At 40.6% G+C, this 19,531-nt stretch overlaps 1 protein-coding gene across 2 annotated transcripts in view; it reads right to left on the bottom strand.

Annotated features, from left to right (window-relative positions):
* The window catches only part of GPAM (glycerol-3-phosphate acyltransferase, mitochondrial), a 28,832-nt gene extending 18,850 nt beyond the window's left edge, over positions 1–9,982 (bottom strand). For both annotated transcript variants that reach the window (XM_065746894.1, XM_065746895.1), the window contains exons 1-5: positions 9,881–9,982; positions 8,545–8,674; positions 6,182–6,301; positions 3,230–3,303; positions 796–909 (exon numbers count right to left, since the gene is read on the bottom strand). In XM_065746894.1, the coding sequence (XP_065602966.1) occupies positions 796–909; positions 3,230–3,303; positions 6,182–6,301; positions 8,545–8,646 (410 nt within the window). In that variant the 5' untranslated portion in view covers positions 8,647–8,674; positions 9,881–9,982. The remainder of the gene's footprint in view (positions 1–795; positions 910–3,229; positions 3,304–6,181; positions 6,302–8,544; positions 8,675–9,880) is intronic.
* Positions 9,983–19,531: the final 9,549 nt, after the last annotated feature.

Here is a 19,531-nt window from a genome sequence, read left to right as displayed (position 1 = left end):
AGTTTTCTACTTCTACAGTATTCCCTTTGAATTCTCAGTTTCATATAAAAAAAAAACTGAATGCCTGCTTTCCCCAATTAGAACACATATATGAGCAACTACATGGGTTAGTACACAGTAACTGTGGTATAAGGTAGTCAGCTTTGTTTTTCAAAAGCAACACTACCATCTTCAGATGGGTCTTGAACATTAACAATTCAGGAGTTCAGAATGTTAATGCAGATGGTGTGTAGGCTCCGAGGAAACAAGGCATGTGGTTCAGTTTCCCTGTGTCCATGGAAAACAGATACCTTAATAGCTGATCAAGGCTCAACACAACATTTGAAATGCAGCACACAAGGCAGAAAACAAGCTCCACAAAGGAAAGAGTGGGCATTTCATTCCATAGTCATTTCCCAGTTTTGCTTCACACTGCCATCCATCATAAATTAGGGGATTCTGAAATGCCACTTTCCCACTCTTTCTGAGGCACTGGTAATTTTTGATGACAGCACTATAGCTATAAGTAAAAGGTATCTACTTGAATTAGATAAACAGAAGTTTGAAGCAATTCCACATAGTTTATTTTTTCATGTACTGAGTCTGCTGTCCACCCATAATGCATTTTATTTTGAGATTATCTCCTATTATTCAAACAGAAATTGCATGCTGCAGTCCAGAAGTGCTGTGCTAAAGGGATTGTATCTTCTGATATTTTAAGTAGTTTTAGTTTTCAAAGCCTGCAGTTTCCAAATTCTGACACATTATCATACGATTTAAGTCATACAAAAAGCAGTTTATTTTGCACTAACTTACCTACTGCTATTCAGTACATTTTCTGTCAGGTTCTTGGCAAACATTCCCTTATGAACATCCCTCTCAAGAACAAAAAGAACATAACAAAGTCGTCTTGCAAGCCATCCTCTGTACCTACAAAACATGAAGCATGTTTGAATGTCAACCTCAAACAATCCCCCTGTGAAAAAAAATAAAAGAACTTTTAAAATGCCTAAAAATGTACCACAGAAGAAGAAAATAAGTGAAGTTCTTCCAAGATCTACTTAGAAACTTCTGTATTCTCTGTGCCTTCGATCCTGGCCAATTGAGCATTTAGTATTGTGCAATACTCTTTCATTACCTTGCACATATGGAAATATTTGAAGCTTGCCTACATTTTATTGCTGAAAGATCTCCATGAACACAAAATGTAAAATTGTAAGCTGTTAATTCAGGAAAGAAAGAAGCAGGTTGCTGAGGCTGAGTATGAAGTCTGGGGGCCCAATTCACAGAGCCTGGGCTTTTCTATCATCTGTCTCTGCCAAATAACACAGTTAGTGCCTCTGAGGAAACAGCAGTATGGCAGCATGGGAAGAGACACAGGGCACTGCATAAAGCATAAGAAACTACAGAAGCATTCAAAGTCTATCCTTTTTTTTCGACTTGTCTTCACAAAAACTCTGTTCTTAGGACTGGCAGTGCAACGTACAGTGCTGTTCAGTGGTTGCCCCAAACATCATCACAGATGGAAATGCTCAAGGCAGCTACTGCACTGCCACCAAGGTCTCACCCGCCTGCTGTCACCTGAGCTGCTAATGGTAGCAGTTAAGCTTCCCTACCAAATTTCAGAGTGCTTATATATATTGCAAACAGCTATAGAAGATTAGAAGAAACCTGTATATTGCAAAATATCCAACAACTTGAGCATGCATGCCACTCCTTCTGTAATTAGGATGAGTGCATGTGCACATGCAATCAACACTGTCGTGTGACAGTTCTACAGATATTCAGATCATCTCAAAGGACAAAAAATTCTGCTAACCAAATTGTCAGGAAAGTAGACTGATGACACAGTTCTAATTGGTCTTCCATTTTCCCCTTACCATCCCAGTGTGACAGCTTTATTAATTTTTATCAAAAGTAAAGTGAAAGTGATATGTTTTTTTCTGACAAAAGTTTTGGTAACTAAGAACAAACGGTAACAGCATGCAACTACTGGAGGGATCAGCCAAGACATAAAGGCTCCTACACACATTTTAAAGCTTAGACACAATGTAGACTAATTTGAAAGCCTGTTTTCTAATCATAATCTGTTAATGACAGGAGAAAAAATTCAGAACAGATCCCGTCAAGATAGACCATTTTGTTTGGAACCTTGTTCCAAATTACAGAACTGATATGTTCACATCTCAGAAAAAGGATGTTGTTTCAATAAGCTTCCTGAGACCAAGAAACTGTTACTGTGTAACCCCAGGGGACCTCAAACTTCATTAAAATCATCAATTTTCAGACTAATGACATTCTGAGCTAGAGGCACTGTATTTCAGAATAATTCATTAACTCACATTTTCTTGCTCTTACATTTCTTACTTAAGAAACCCTGAGTAATCAAAAACATTTAAGGACGAGACTTTGGAAACTAATTTTAAAGACGTTAAACCCTATTTCAGTTACTTTTCTGCATTCTAGACAACAAGCAACTCTTAAATAAAGAAATAATTCAAAATTGAAGAAAGAACAGCCTCAACCATTAGCTTCCTGCCTCTCCAGCACAGCATAATACGGCCTTTCTTTCACTCAGACACTTGGGCTCATTTCTTTCAGGCTGCTGGCCTCTCTTTGTTCACTCTGACTCTACAACAAACACTGCAGAATCTGCTTATGCTAATGAGTACTGTAAAAACTCAAGCAATCATTATTAACTTTCCAAAGAACAATATTAAAATTTTTGTGTAGTTCCAGCAATAAAACAGAAGACATATTTCAAATAGCACAATACAAAACCTTGTTTAGGTCACATACACCATCTTTCAGAAGATGCAGTCTACCACAGTCTAGCAAAACATTTTCACATTTAACTATCATTAGTAATAGTAGTCAAAGCTTGAACTGTGAGCCAGATTTTCTCATTATATTAAAATGCTGCCAGAAGTCATTCTTCAGCGTGGGAACAAGAAAAAGCTCCTTCCAGCATTATGCTGCAGATGCTGCACTGAAGAAGAAAAGGTTTGTACATCCCTTGTTTTCTGTGAAATAGATATGACCTTTACACTCTTTGCCTGTTACCCCAAAGGACTTTGTCCAAATGTACACAGCCGGATTTTACAAGTACGGACCTTTCCTGAAGCCAGCATCAATTCCTGCATTTCAGAACTACATATATCCACTCAGCCTGGACTAACCCAGAGACTTCCTTGCCATAAGATCAGAACATACTGAATTTCAAAAGTAAAAGAAAGACTTGTTACATTACCTGGTGTGTGTTTCATTGATATATATGACATTACGGAGACCCAAAGAAGGAATACTAGAATTGAAGAAGTTATCCTGAAAAATCAAGGAAAAGAAGATTGCATGACTATTTCCCTTTGTAAGAATGGTTGTGTTTCCACATTCCTGATAATAATGGAATGCTTTTCACCTCTATTATAACCAGAAGTCAAAGCAGAGAAGTGCTTCAGAACACAGTGTTCTGAAATGGAAATAAAAATCCAGAAAGTCACTGCTCCCAGTTTCAATACTTCCAAAGTAGTCCCTAAGCTTTACTGCATACAGAAAAAAAGAAACACATTTCGGTTGTGTTCTTCAAGCCATAATTTTCTACTAGTTTCTAATGTAATACAAATCAGGGCTTGTTATAATACAGAACTCCTGCTTCAGCCAGAAATTCATTAAGTCCCATCAGTAGAACCATGAGTCTTCTGACACTCAGGCTGGGACATCCAGTTTGACAGCAGATCAGGCATCACATCACAAGTGCCCAAGGGTGAAGATATCCATGCTTACATGGCAAATAACCTTCACACTCCTGCTCTGCCTGAACAACAAACTCGATCCACAGAAGGGCTCCACACGCCAGACTATCAGCTGCTCTGGGACGAGTATGGGAACAGTTCCACTTTGGATAAACAAACATTCCCTGGCAGGCAGACCTGAGTTTTCATCTTCCAAGTAAGAATCTTGTCCAAAAGATTAGTTTCTTTCTGTCTAAATAATGTTTAATTATAAAACTGGTACGCTGCCAAGAGGAAACAGATAAAACTACTGCAAATGTGCACTTTAAGAAAGGCAAAAAACAGGACAATAAAGGAGAAGGATGGTCACCAGTAACAGAGTAGCAATGAATCAGCCTCACCACCAATTCTGCAGCAGAAGTCAGGTAAGTCTCATTTGTTTCTATTTTGTTTAGAAAACACCATTTGCCACACACTGAAATACACGAGTGTTCTATGTCATTTGCAAATCAGCTAGATATACTGCACACTATGATGGGAGCAAATGCTCTTTGGCTCCATCTTAGAACAGCTGCATAGGGCATAAAATCAACAAATTGTAGCTTTAAGCACTTAAAAGGAGTCTTTAAATTAATACCATTTTCTTATAACATGCATTTGTAATGTTGTGCAGCTCTTAATGTTAGATGAAACATTCAGGTAAAAAGGATGCAATGACTTGTTCTTAGTCACCCCCAAAAAATAAGCAACAAATCCAAGGGAGTAACAGAGAACGTGAGTCCAATCCAATGCTCCACCCATTCAGTTCCAAACTCACTCTGTGAAATTCATCCTCCAGGTGCAATGTCACACTTCAGCTTTTCCTTGTTAAGCTCTGCCCTGATCCCATGTCAGGCAGATGTTCTTCCGCGAGACCAAGCAAGCTCACACCATTGCCCAATGCAGCACCAGGGAGAAGCTCAGCTGGTGTGCCACCCCCTATCCTTCCCACACCTCTTAACTTACACTGCTTGTAGCACTGATGGATATCAGACTCTTCAGTAAGACAATTTCATTCAGGTAAGGCAGAAAACTAAGACAGCCAGACTAAGTAAATAAATAAAGTAGTATTCTGGCAGGTTAGTAAAATTCATCAGCCACGAAACAGGAAGAATGTACAGGGGAAAAGTGAGACTTGTCACTTTAAGCACCAGCAAAGTGTTAGTATGGCCTACTAAGGAATTCCCCTCCTGGAGGGAATTAACCAAACATGCAGCTCAGAAAGAAAATGAAACATGCGGAGTCTAATGAGAGGGTCTGGTGTGTTACTGTATCAAGAATGGTAGCCCCTTGTGGCAGAGGGCCATCAAGGACTTTATCAGACCAGGCCCCTTTCCTAAGTGAGATCTCAGGACAGGTTGTTTCTTATTAAACAAACAAAATACAGAACAAGATTTCTTTAAGTGGAATTCCCAAATTAAGAGGAACAGCCTAACTACTGAATGTAGAAAGGCCTAAGCTAAGGATTACTACACAGCTTTTTACAAGTCAAAACACTTCAGTATTTGTTCAAAGCAGCCCCAGTTTGTCTAATTGCTTGTCTTGCTGACCATTTCATACACATCCTTCATAGTAGATTTGGATTTCTATCCAACATTTGTTTATCACTGTAGCAGTTTTCTATGTGGCATAGTAATACAGTGAAATAACTTTCCCTTGGTCAAAGGAAAAGGCAAATTTTCATTTAAGCCCAGCCTATTATGAAGCTAAATGCAGGTGTAGGTGAGTGCAATTGAAAGACTGTGGTGCACATATTGGTGCACAGTCAAATTAAGTGATGAACTGGTGGCAAATTACATTATGCCACTTATCATTTTACATCTTCAACTTAAGAATGCTGCTCCAATGCAGTTTGGTGAAGCTCATACTCTAAATCAGCTGGTGCAATGTCCCTAGTGCCACCAACTTAATGCTGTTCCCAGCAAATATTCCCACCATTATAACCAGCTCGCATTGCCAGGACAGGCAAACAAGCCAAAAAGTACTTGGGTGCAGAAATTCAAAGCTGTTTTCTCAAGCATAGGACTGATCTCTTCAGTTTTGAAGGGCAGCACACTGCTTATTTTCAAAACAGTATCTAGTGTCTCAGTAGAAAATTAAGTGCACTAAAAAATAAACCTTAACACTTTCATAAGTATCTAATGCCCATTATTAATCCAGATATATTTTTTCCATACAATTTCATAGTGCTGATTCTAAAGAGATGCAGAGTTCTGGGCAAGAAGTAACTGTACTGAAAAGAGACAAAGCACCACAACAGATCTGTGACATCCATTAATCCCATAACAGAAAATATAACCACAAGCAGAGGAGAAAAACTATATTCCTTTACAAAGCAAGAACACTCTGACCTTAATTCTGAAGGAAAGAAACGACATTACACTTTAACTATGCATTATTGTCAAACATAATCCAGCTTGTAATCTTCTTACCCGGCTCTGGGGAGTGCATACGTAGCAACATCGTCCTACAAATGGTCTTTTTCTGCTCAGAGTCTCCTTCCATTTTAAAGTGGCAGATCGGAAGAGAGTAGGCCTTGAGTTACACTCCCCCTACAGAACAAAAGAAGACTGTGTAAATATCCAGCAATGTATTAACAAACATTGGGTATCCGAAAACTTCTGATTAGAGGAACTTCCAGACACATGCACACAAACTACCACAAAAAAGTATGTGTAGCTAACACTTATTTTTCCAAGATTTTTCCTAAAATATATTCTACCATCTCCGAATGATGCTATTTCAAAAATAAAAGCAAAACCATTGGGTTGTACTTCAATATCTTTAGCACTGCAGCATTTGTTTGTTCAAAAATTTCATGTGTCAGCAATAATTCTTGTGAGACACCGCAAGAAAACTGACAGCTGAGAAAAGGGAAAGAAATTAACAGTAAATTACACACTTAATGTAAAGGTGCTTGTAATATGAGCAATCTATTTCAAGCTTTTGGTGGGCAACAACGTATACAACTGCAATTTGAACTCATGCATAACACAAACCCTGTTGACTCTATTGGCTCTTCTTCAGCAGAGTGGAAAAGGTACCACTGTGCCATTGCTAGGAGAAAGTTAGAGAACCATAAACTCAAAAGTAATTAGGTTTACAGAACTCATTCTGTTTGCTAGGACACAATGAAAATATACTTATCTACAAGTTTTAAAAAGGCTGTTCCCATTAAAGACTACTGAATTATTGCCTGTGTGCGCATCAGGACCACTGGACTCAGATTTCCTAAATAAAATATTACGAAGTTTTTAACAAAAAGGGAAGCCACAGAAACAAACCAAAATAGAAAAGACGGTAGAACAAAAGAAACCACCTGCAATATGTTAAAAACAGCACATTCTAGAGGAAGAGGAAGGAAAGCATAGTAGAACCAGTACCACAATCCAGCATGTGGGCTAGAAACACAAAGATCATCATCTATTCAGCAAGAAGGCCAGCCCACTGAGAGACAACTAGAAAGTCAAAGTAACACTGAAGATGACTGAAAGCAAGAACAGACCAACATGACATTTGGAAAGCAGTATGAATTTGAAGTTAATCAAAGGTTAACTCTTCTATCTGAAATAAATACACATCAAGACACAGCCTCAATCAGTCCCTTCTCTATCATCCTCAGTAACTCTAATTCTCTGTCTCCATCCATCATTGTAACAAAAATGCCTTCCTTCTGATGCTTCCAAGCCTGTCCAAATTTAGACATCCTAGCAACACCTCCATTCTATTGTTTTTGCTTGCCTGACTATCCCTCTCACAGACCTCTCAGTCACTGCCACTTATCACAAAATCACAGAATGATGGGGATGGAAAGGATCCCAAGGACCAAGTTCCACCCCACTGCCACAGCCAGGGCCACCAACCTCCAGATCTGGTACTGGACCAGGTTACCAGGGCCCATCCAACTTGGTCTTGAACACCTCCTGGGACGCAGCATCCACAGCCCTTCTGGGCAGCCTGTTCCAGTACCTCACCACTTCCTCTGTCAAGAACATCTCACTGACATCCAATCTAAACCTTTCCTCCTTGAGCTAAAAGCACTTGCTGTTCCACACCTAGCTAGATACAAAATCCAGCCACTGAGACACCCGCCCTTTCCCTCAACTCTGACCACGTCTTCAACCCTTCTTCCTTACCAAGTTCAAACTCCTCCCCTCCAGAGCAGGGCCAATTCCTCCTGACTTATGCTTCTACACCAATGAGTAGCACGCTCATCCCCATGTGGGTTTTTGCTGCAGCTGGCTTTCTCTGCTCACCCCCTGCTCAGTCTCCAACAAATCCCAAGACTCACTCAACAGAGGACATGGACTTTTAATAGGTTTCTTATTTATATCCACCAAGTTTTCTCTGCTTGCTGTACTGCCCAACTAGCTCCAACTATAAAAGTTACATCACCTTTCATCTTTAATCCCATTGTCCTTTTCCCTCACACACTTCAAACAAGTACAGTCAGCTCTCTGCTTATCTTTCTGTTTGACATCAGTCTGCTAGAAAATGTAATTCTTCATGATTACTACTATACAAAATGACTAATAATATCACAATAGGACACTATAAGACTACAAATTAGGCCTGATAGGAAGATTTTCTCTTCCAAGCAATGTTAGCCTTTGAAGCAGCTTTGGACTGTTGGTTCTTCCTTACGTCTCAAAGTCCAAATAAAACCAAAAACTGTGTAACGCATGAGAGGTGGTGTCTTTATTTTTCAAATTGAAAAAAAAAAATCTGCCTTCAACTTGGATTTAAAAAACAAAAAACAGTAAGATGACCAGCTACGTTCATAATTTTTACTTACCCACTCTTCATTGGAATGCTTACATCTACTGACACTGCACTCTGCTGAGGTGGACAAATAAGAAACGTCTATTGTTCCAAGGGACAGAGCAGTTTCATCCATGACACACGAGTTAACTGAAGATCAGATGCTATAAAATAACAGATATATATATAAATATTTACGTAAATACATACACAACAAAAACAGCTATTTCTGCACTTTTCAGTAAAAATTAAATACTGAAGAAGTTTCCTTAGAGCCAGCCTGATGGAGGCTCACCAGTCAGCTACCAGCAGTTTTCCTTTCCCTGCTGTTACTCCCAATGCAGATCAATGCAGTCCCTTTATGCTTTCCCACCGTTCTGCACTGCGTGGCTTAAACCAGCTGCAAGGTTACACATTTCACTCACTTTCTAAAGTTTACTATTCTTTTACACTATGTAACACCATTTTTTCATCGTTTGCTTCCAGAAGACACCTACTACCCATACCAAATTCAATTTACGTTCTCTCTTAATCCCATCTCAGTGTATTTTATGTGTGTGGTGTAGCTGCAGTCGAACCAGTTTGCAAACTCCTCGGAGTGCACATGAGCACACCCCCACATCTCAGCATGCTAGTGCCCTAAGCGACATTACACACCCACCGATTTGAAAAGCACTTTAGAAGACTAAACTAACACAATTATTTTTCAAACGCAAGTTTTATCGTTCGTATAGGAAGCAAGGTGAATAATTCTACCTCTACAACCAAACAAAAAAAGCAGGCCAGACAGAACAGCCTAGCACACCGCACTGCCCATCCGAAGCGTCCACGCCCTGCACGGTTTCGTTAATTAGTGCCACTAAAGAAGGAACCGCAAGGTTTTCACCCCGAAGAAGCGTCGGGCAGCAGCCGTGCGTGCCGCAGCCGGCCCTGCAGCGCTCCCTGTAGCACTGCCAAGCTGCACACCAGCCCGGAGCGAGATGCTCCCCTCCTGCGCGGTGACATCTGCAGCAGCACGGCCCAACAGTTCAGCCCAGCTCCCCGAGCTCCTTCCACCGTCCTCTCCCGCCCCGACTCCCACGCACGGCTCTCCGCACAACCACGGCCCCGCACGTGTGTATCGCTACAGCCCACGTGCGCGTGGAGCTCTCTTTCCCTCCGCTGGCTCCGTAGTCCCATTTGCCTCATTGCCCCTCACGCAAACCAGTCCCAAAACCACGCGACAAATACAACAAAAGAAGAAGGGCTGCCTAACACCAGCGACCACGCGCCCTCGAATCGCGCTCAAGGTCACCTTGGCTGCACCCGCACCGAGCGGGCTCGGAGCAAACACGCGATCAGAAAAGCCAGCCCCGAGCGGCAGCACGTACCTCGGGCAGAATCCTCCCTTCCCAGCGCGCGCTCACGCCGCCAGCCGGCTGCAGCCCGCCATCCCCGAGCGGCTCTGTCAATACCACACGGCCGAGCTCCCGCCCCTCCGCACGGCAGCCGCGGCTCCCCGTCCTCCCGCAGCCCGCGCTCCCGGCCCCGCGCTCCGTCCCGCCCCGTCCCTGCCCTGCAGCGCCGCGCCGCCGGGGGCAGCAAAGCGGAGCTCTGCGGCTGCAGCCTGACGCGACTTCCTGAGCGCCATGCTGCGCCGCGTTCAGCCCGCTGCCCGCCTTTCTCTGTTTGCGCTGCCCAGCGAGTGTTGTTTGTGGAGAATAAAACCTTAAAAGATCAAAGCAGACGCGTGAATCCGTGTTCGTAGCCCCTCAGCTCAGAGCTGTGGAGATTAGAGCGGGTGCGGAAGATTCGGGACGCGTATCGATCCGCCTCCCTGGCCTTGCGGCGCTGCCAGTTTGCCTTTCACTGCATACCAAAGTAAATGTTGATTGAGATTGCTGCATGCAAACAAATATGGGATCATCGTGCGTTTTGGCTTCGGTGCTGCTGGGCTATTTAAAGGCAGATGTCGCTGGGGCTCAGCTGGAGCTGCGTGCCTTGCAGCAAAGCTGCTGTCTGCGCTGCTCATACAGAGCGGTGCAGGTGTAAAGTAACAAAATACAACGCATCATGCATCCCTTTTACTTTACCCATTTACTCTTTAGCGACCCGAGGTGCTCCGCTTGTTGTAACAACGTCTGCTTTTCACATCACAATTCTTTAATAATGTCATCTAATGGAACATACTACTCTTGTAAGAAGATTGTATTTCTGCATAATATACAGAGCAGTGCCTGTGAACAGCATTCAGAAAAGCACTCTTTCCTAAGATCTTGTATTTTGTGTGAAGGACAGTCCCTAACTGTATTTCTTACAGCACATTCACATTCTGAAGTTTTCTCCCAGGTTTCTCATCCTCTGAGCCAAGAATTCCAGATCTGATTAGTGTCTGTGTCAGTTCTCATGAAGGAGAGTCTGTTCTAACAGTGCCACGTGCACACGTCCAAGCTTTGGACTTCCAAAGCATCACAGGCTGCATCTTGCGGCCAATTGTGAATCATCAGCCCCTAGCAGACCAGCTTCACAACAAAGCATTTGACTTGACACCAATTTTGTATGATCTGCTTTAGTGGAAGTCAGTGAGAAAGAGCAGATTCTGCTTTCTGTCGTGTCTGTGGAAGCTAAATGGATTTGTAACTGCTTTACGGCCCACGCTGAGTACTGCAGAGAGTTTGTCCTAGGTGGGAAAAGCACACATCAAAAGGAGGAACGCTGAACATCACTGAAAGGAAATCCACTGTTATTTTGCCTGTTTTTGTATCCATTTTTGCATAAAGAGCTCATCAGTGTGGCAAACAATACATTGCATTTGTATTTTTACTTAGGACTCCACTAATAGGTGCTTTCTATTATAAAGGACTCAGTATCGCTTACACACAATTTTACCTTCTCTGAGTGTAGAATTGCTTTCATTTTCTCCCCTTTTGCACAGTTTCTACTTGTCAAAATATGAGATGAGATCAAACAGTGCACTCCGTTTCAGCATGCTGTGTTGTAACTCAGAGTAAACTCCCAGCCATGGAGAGTGAAGTGCTGGTCTGCATCACACCCCTCCGAACAGATGAACTGAGTTCAGATCTTCTGACACATCATTCCCTTGCATGCTTTCTTTTTGTACATTGCAAAATGGTTATTTATGTGATGTAAGTTAGACAAAACTGGTTTTATCGACATTTTACACTAGCCTGTAAAGCCTATGTTAGTGTTTTTGAGAAAGCTGCTTAGGCAATTCTCTAGACTTGATTTGAAAAGAGTAGGAAATAGATAGTGTTTTACTCATGTATAGTGATTGTAATTAAAAAAATAGTTATTTCTGGTGATTTTAAAGCAGGGCTCTTTTTTTCCAAACTTTAGCAAATTCTTGGCTTATCACAATATAAATCCAGAGATAGTTTTGCCACTCATCTGAAAAGGATAAAGAATTAGTGCAATGGCAATTGCAGTTCAGCAAGATCTTTTTGCAGGATACACTTGTATAAATCCTCAGGCTTAGTAGTAAAATCTCGTCCAGTATTCTGGGCTTGGTGCTCATGTTGTGTTGCCATGGAATCAGGGAAATGGGAAAAAGCTTTGAATGCCCTAAAGGAACAGGCTTTGAGGGCTGTATGTGTGCCAGAAAACTCCAAAACTACTGGGTCTATCTTCCAGTAAACAGGGACCCTCCCAGGCTCCCACTGTATTCGATGGGGGGCTTGCCTCTAATCTCAGTGGGAGCAGGAGCATGTCTGAGTTTTGCAGTGCATCTTTTTAATCTTCTTACACTGAAGTGCTTCTGTGCCAGTGAACCCAGCATGGTAATTTGCATTTGATGGCAAACCAACAGACCCCTGGCTCTCTGTGAATAAGCTGAGAACTTCCTTGTGCATAGCAGCCTGCAAATGAGAACGAGCCTGTAGGGCTCATGTTTTGTCAATTAATGATTAGTCTTTCCTATGTTCAGATTCCTCATGAAGCATCCAACGGAGCACAGCAGAGCACCTGTTTGCTGGAGGATGCTGCGGGGAGAAGGGGGTGTATGTAGGATAGAGGGAAACTGCTTTGTACATCACTGCTACCCCTGCCCCGTGCTCCAAGCTCGCTTTCAGCAATTCCCATGATGTCACTCCTAGAATGGAGACATCTTTACAAAAGAGTACACAGCATCCTCTTTAACAAGAAACTTTCAGCCCAGGGAGCACTACAGAAGTTAGGAAACCAAAAACTGCATGAGGAGGGAGTACAGATACAGACAAAGATCGTTTGTTTGCAGTGACCAAGCTTGACCTCACGTGACTGTGAACAATAATGAATATGCAATCTGGCAGTCACAGGACTCAATGTCAGCAGTATTTTCTTTGGTATAAAATATACTGAGCACATTTGAGACTGCCAAGTGGCTATGAAATAGACTGATAAGATTGTTCGTAGAAATGGTTTGGCTATACTTTATATCTCCTTTCAGGACAAATGATTTCTTCTCATCTATTTCATCTTCCTTATCTCGAGAACCAGTACAAAATTTATTAAGAGTACAATGACTGTCTTCTGTGTAATACAGCACGTTGTGTTTATGTAATTTCTTCGCATTCAAATATCGTATTTGCTACTTGAAAAGATAAAGGCATTTCAGCCCAAGTTCCTCCCTGCTTTCCCCTCAATTTTATAACTCCTGTCATTACAAAAATGGTTTTTGTTCTAACAGAGGGCATTATTGGATTAAAACCAGTATAACCGAGTTATAAACTTACAGAAAACATAGCACCATTCATTTATCAAGCAATTATACATATACTTGTATTACATACAAATCAGAAAATCTTGAGTATCCAAATGAATTTGCCTTCATTTTTAATTTAGGAATGCTGAGTGGCAGAATTTGGAATAAGATTTGCCCCCACCTCCCAGACCTTAAGCAACTTTCTAGCAAAACAATACGAACTTTCCTGTACCTATGATGAATAAGGGGTGCATTTTTGAAAAGTACTTCTATTCTCTGATTTTGTTTATTGAGGATATTTGCAAAGCTGATTGTATTTAAGAGTAGATTTTATCTGAAAAATAACAAAGATGAAACACTGATTTATTATATATTGGCCTTAAATACTGTGTGATTCATCAAAAATATTATGCAATTGTAAATCATTCAGTATTTGTGAGAGAGTTTGGTTTTTTGTTTCCAGATATTTCAAGCTCCACTAATGGCTTTATGTCAAGCCCAAAGGACTTTTACTCGTTGCCTGATCTCCGCAGAAGTCAGTGAGAAGATTGGTTGACTCTCATTTCATAGAATCATAGAATATCCCAAATTGGAAGGAACCCATAAGGATCATAGAATCCAACTCCATTCAGTACCTTTCCAAGGATGCAGTTCTGCTTTCTATCCTTCCAAAGACACAACCAAGAAATTGAAGTAAATCCTACAGCTGAGGACAGTGTGGGCCATTTTGGGAAAAAAAAAAAAAAGGTATAGCATAAATAAATCACAAAATCGTGATCTTATCAAACTCACTGTGACTCATCCTTGAGGGCTGGCAAATTGTTATAAAATAACACAACCTCTAATTATCATGAAATGCCAGACTAGTCTTTCATCACTATCTCTAGAGGAGGTGGTTTTCACTGCTCAGGTTGGCTCTGTTCACAGCTGTTGACTTTAGAAAAACTTTCCACATCTTTCAACCCACAGTACTGTGGATATTACAGAATCACAGAACTGTAGGGGTTGGAAGGAATCTCTAGAGATCATTGAGTCCAACTCCCCTGGCAAAGCAGCTCCCAGCCCAGGTTGCACAGGTAGGCATCCAGGTGGGTCTTGAACATCTCCAGAGAAGGAGACTCCACCACCTCTCTGTGCAGCTGTGCCAGTGCTCCGTCACTGCACTGTGAAGAAGTTCCCAGGCACATTTGTGCAAAACTTCCTATGCCTCAGTTTGTGGCCATTTCTCCTCGTCCTATCACCACGCACTGCTGAGAAGAGTCGTCCAGCCTCATCCCTTTGCCTCCTGCTCCTTAGATATTTATAGATGTGGATCAGATCCCCTCTGAGTCTTCTTCTTTCAAAGCTGACTAGACCCAGGTCTCTCAGCCTTTCCTCATAAGGGAGGAAGGAACAGGAACTAAAACTTCCCATTTCTCAATTGTTTGAACTTTTTTTTTACCTCAGTCTCACTAAAAAAAACCAAGGTCTCCAATCTTCAGTTTACCACATATACATCTGTGCATTATTGAAATTTTCTATGTAATTATGTATACAATAAAAAAAAGTATGCTCTACATTCAGTTTCAGTACCACAAAACTGGCTAAGTACCCTGACAAAAGCAATTATTACTTTTTTGCCTTTGGCTTTTTCTTTACACTCATCTGGCTATACCAGTTGTTACATTTCAATTCTGACACTCAAATCATGTTGAGCAATTTTCCCACAGTGTGTTTCCCAAACAAAAGCATTTTTTTTCCTACTCCCACTTATGATTCTCCTGAGTCTGGGAACTGCAGAAAATATCCTTGTTAAAGTTCTGTAACTTTTCAGTTATCAAATAGCAGATACTCAGCTCACAACAGAATAAAATTCTGCTTAGGTTGGAGTGTGGGGTTTTTTGTTTGTTTGTGTATGTGTGTTTATTTTTAACTGTTTGAAGCATAACCTAATAATTTCCCAAGCTTCTTTTGCCTTTGTGACAGCACAAATCTTCTGTGTATACACCCTAGACTGTTCCTGGGTATTCGCTTGGATTAGCAAGTTCTTGAAAACAGTATCTTCTCTTGCAAATAGATTATGTGTTTGCAATTCATGCCTTTCCACTTTTTTTTTTTTTTAATAAAAGGACATTACATATTACTACTTTTGTATTTGTACATGGCCAGCTACTGCTTCAGGAAAATTACATAGCATGCAGCATGACAGGGCGGTTCCATCAAATTGTTTGTGGGGTTAGGATCAAGTCACTGCACAGGTCTGCCAGATTTAGGACCATATATACTTATATATACCTATATATATATATACTGCACTTGCACTTTCCTCATTATTTCTCTCTCCGTAGCAGAGGTATAGCAGAATTAGGTTTTGGAGGGCTCTTGTTTACATATAGTGAGAGTTACAGCATCTCACAGATGAAACTAAGCTCTACCACTCATGTTTTTCCCAGCTTTTCTCATGAAAGAACTTTCTGAGCATTCTCACCTCTGACATTTCTCAGATCTGCTGTTGTAGATTCTTAGTATTCACAATTTCTTACATGCATATGTTTAAAATGTGATTATCAAATTAATGAATTGAAAACCAACAACAATAGCAAAAAACACTCTTGGGAAACATTGCCAGTAAAATGGGGATGAAAATGTTACACAGGAAAAACTAGATGTTCATAGAGACCAAAAGAATAGAAAAGGCATAAAATGCATGGTGCACCAAGAAGCTAACAACATAAATTGCCTATAAGTTGTCACTGTCATCAGATAGAAATGGCAAAAAGCAAGCAAGCAACCAACTAAAAAAAGTCAGCAACTTTGGGGCTTAAGTTGACCATGGCACGAGTGTAAGCCACCAGTGTGGTGCCACATGCAAAAGTATTTCCCACAGTATTTCCAACACAAGCAGAATGTATTCTTGAATTTTATGGAAAGTGACATTGGGGAAGGTATAAAACCTTATCTACAGTACCAAGTTCAGCACGGCTGCCATTCTTTTAAGCAGATGACTTCACACTGTAATAGGTTCAGAGGAGGGCTAACTCTATGGTGATTAACTCCAAAGCAACCAATGTTGGAGAAGAAGGCTCCTTTCTAGAAATTCCTCAGGGAATTTCCTATGAGGTAATGCTGGCACAACTGAGAAAATGAGTAAGCATGGGCCAGATCACAAACTGGAAGAGGTTCCTACACAGTTAAAAAGTAATTTCTGGAACAGCTTTCCAAGAGAATTTTTGGGCAAAAAAAAAGCAGCCTCTGGTCCAACCTACATCATGGGATCATTGACATTTTCAGTCATCTCTCGTTCATTTTTAACTCCTCTGGTAGGTCATTAGTGTATTTGGGCCAGGACACACCATCAATAGTCCCAGAATTATGCAAGATGGAGCAAAATTTCATAGTTTTCTTTACACTAGGAATACAAGTGGTAGCTATAAATATCTTAGGTACGACACTTTAACATTATTTCAAGTGGTAGCATAGTTAAATGTTTGTGATTAACCCTCAAAGTGAGAGCCAACATATTTTGAAACACGACTTATTTTCTAATCTAGGCCTTGTTAAATTTCACATAGCCTAGGTCATTTTGATCTGGAGAGAAAGTTATCTCTGTACTTGCAAAATCTGGAAGTAGAACAATGAATAATCAAATAACATGAATGCCATTTTGTAACTCGGTGGTCAGTAGCACAACACACTCTCTCTCCTTCTCTGTTTCATCTATCTCTATAGGGGACATCTAAATAGGTTGGCTTCTGCCTACAGGTGTGCCACATCAAATATTCATGTGGTCAGTTGATGTTTGGAATTGCAACATGAGCATTCGCAGAGGACCACACCAGAATATATATGCTGATGAGGCACTCCAGTGACGAAATGTCTTTAATCTAACTTGTAGGGTTTGCTGTTAGGATTCAGATTAATAATTCAGACATTTGTTATTGCCAGAGAAGGGAAGAATTTAAATGTTATTGTAGCTGGCATCATTGCAATCACAACCCTTGTAGAGATCTTTTGATTTAGATTTTAATGTTCTGCTTTTCTTAAACTAAAGCCCCCGCCCAAAATCTCAAGTGTTTTCAGTTTTCTCCATTCCAGGCTAACTTCTGCCTTTAGTGCAACTTCCAAGACATCTTTAGACTCTCTTTCATCAGTACAGATGCCAACATGGCCTAATTAAAATCAGATTAAATACAATACAAAAGGCTAACACTGGCTGATGTATAAAATGCACCTACAAACAAACAAATAAACAACAAACCCATGTTCTAACTTGAATTCTGGTGTCTCCTCTGTCTATGTGTTACTGTGTTTTAGGTGATTTAGCACAAGCCCCTTGGGGAAAATTGCAGCAGCACAAAAGCCATTGGTAAAACTCCTGTACAGAACTTCATCACACATGTACTTTGTTACAGGACAACCACAGCTGCATGCTTTCTGAGGCCTCTTTTAACTTCTGTTGGCCTTCTGTATTAATCAAGCATTTGGTTTATGTAGGGATAGTTTTAACGAGTGTAAAATTAATTCAACTGAGAGTAACCTTTGTAACCACGCTCACATTATCAGTGGTGATTTGTGCAGGGTACCTCATCGAGCTGCAATCTATGCATCCTTTCGTAACAGGCATTAAGAAGCAGTTACACAACACAAACACCAACAGATGAAAATCCATGGCACAGACAGGATCTTGAGTAACAGCCAAAGCAGTGCCCGAAGGCAAATTCTACCTGCAGGAAGTCTTTTCCATACTAAATTCATCTCAAGAGATGCTCTGAATTTCAATGTCTGGCTAGCAGATAGTACATTTGCAAGGGTTAATGAATAGCCTGCCAAAAAGTTGTACTTTGTTGTAAATTTTTTGCCTTTAGAACCCTGTTAATACAAACTTTGGCCAACACTGTCACAAAATGTGTGTGCAATTCAACTCATATCTTTATTGACTGCAATAATAAACTTTTGGTCTAAAGCAAACAGATCATTAGCAAACATATTGTTGTGCACTGTGGTCTCTTGGGCCTCTCTCCTCCCTTGCTCCCTTTCTTTCACTTACTTTTCACATGCTTCAGGTTTGGTATGTGAGCCTGACTTGGTGGTGCCAAGGCCTTGCAGCTTTCTGATATCTAGCACAGGAGTATTTGTTCCCTAAATGAAACTAAACTCCATTTGTCAAAGCCCTTAAAAGCAGATTAGTCACCAAAAGATGTTTTTCTTGAACAAGGTGTTCTCTCAAATATGTTTTGCTGCAATTTAAATCCAAGTCAGCCATGCTTGAAAACATTGTAATTATGGCACTCAGGAACATAATTTTATTTTTTTTTCTTAATGAAATAGATACCTAAGTGGTTTCTTCCACCTACAGTTTGGAGGCCAGTATAATAGCATATAGACTTCTTTCCTCCCTGGTGAAAACCACACCACTACTGTGTGCAGAGTGCCATTTTATCTCTATGTACTGCTGCATACAAACTAAAGATCTATGAGTACAGAGAAATCTGGGAAAATTTCATGAAGGATTTACTTCCTATATTCTGAATTTCTTTTCTTTCCTAGCTAATTTTTATAATGCTTCTTCGTACAGGTCGTTCCAGAGTTGTCTGTCATCTACAATATCATAATTGTATTGCTTGAACTAACAGATAGATATTGTTCCACAGATGTATTTCTAACTGTGGATGTTAAAAAGTAACAGTAAAGGAACACACAAAAAGATGGCTGTAAAGCAGATCACAATTGTATATAAAATAAATAATGAAAACATTAACCTGCTCTACCCCAAGTATTTCAGTTCACTTTGCTTATAGCAGGACACATGCAACCCATGAATTTCCCACCCCTCCCTCTGCCTGAGTACCATATAAAAAGACAAAATAACCAGTGTCTTATCACATCTGACTGGTGCTGCCAAATGTTTGGTCATGAACAAGGGCATAAATCAGATCTGCCTGGATGAAACATGATTCATATTTAGAGGGGAGGTACCCAGGAGACGTGCCAGGGATTATCTCTGCCTCCTGCTATTTTATCTTCCTTGGTGAGGCATTTATGTGGCTCCCATTACTATGTCTGAGTATATGGGAATATAGAGCTATTCTTACAACACCCAAATAGGGTGGAAAGCTCACATGGGTCATCTCAGGCCAGAAGTTTGAAGCAGAGCAGATAATTACACTGGCTTCACAAACACTTGATCAATAGAAAATGCTAATCAACCATTTCTGTATAAATCAACATGTAGCCCAATTCCCAAAACATTTGTGCTACCAATAATGTCATTAAGAATTCTCAACTTGGATGCTTCCTTGGAAATGAACCAATAGTTTAATGAACTGGTGTTCAGTTCATCACAGCTTCTTCTCTAACGCTCTAA

Source organism: Cyrtonyx montezumae, unplaced genomic scaffold, assembly GCF_038088225.1.
Source record: "Cyrtonyx montezumae isolate F1298 unplaced genomic scaffold, pur_monq_1.0 scaffold_4, whole genome shotgun sequence".
NCBI classification, from domain to species: domain Eukaryota; kingdom Metazoa; phylum Chordata; class Aves; order Galliformes; family Odontophoridae; genus Cyrtonyx; species Cyrtonyx montezumae.
Note: the sequence above shows the minus strand (reverse complement) of the source record. Positions and strands in the feature narration are given on the sequence as shown.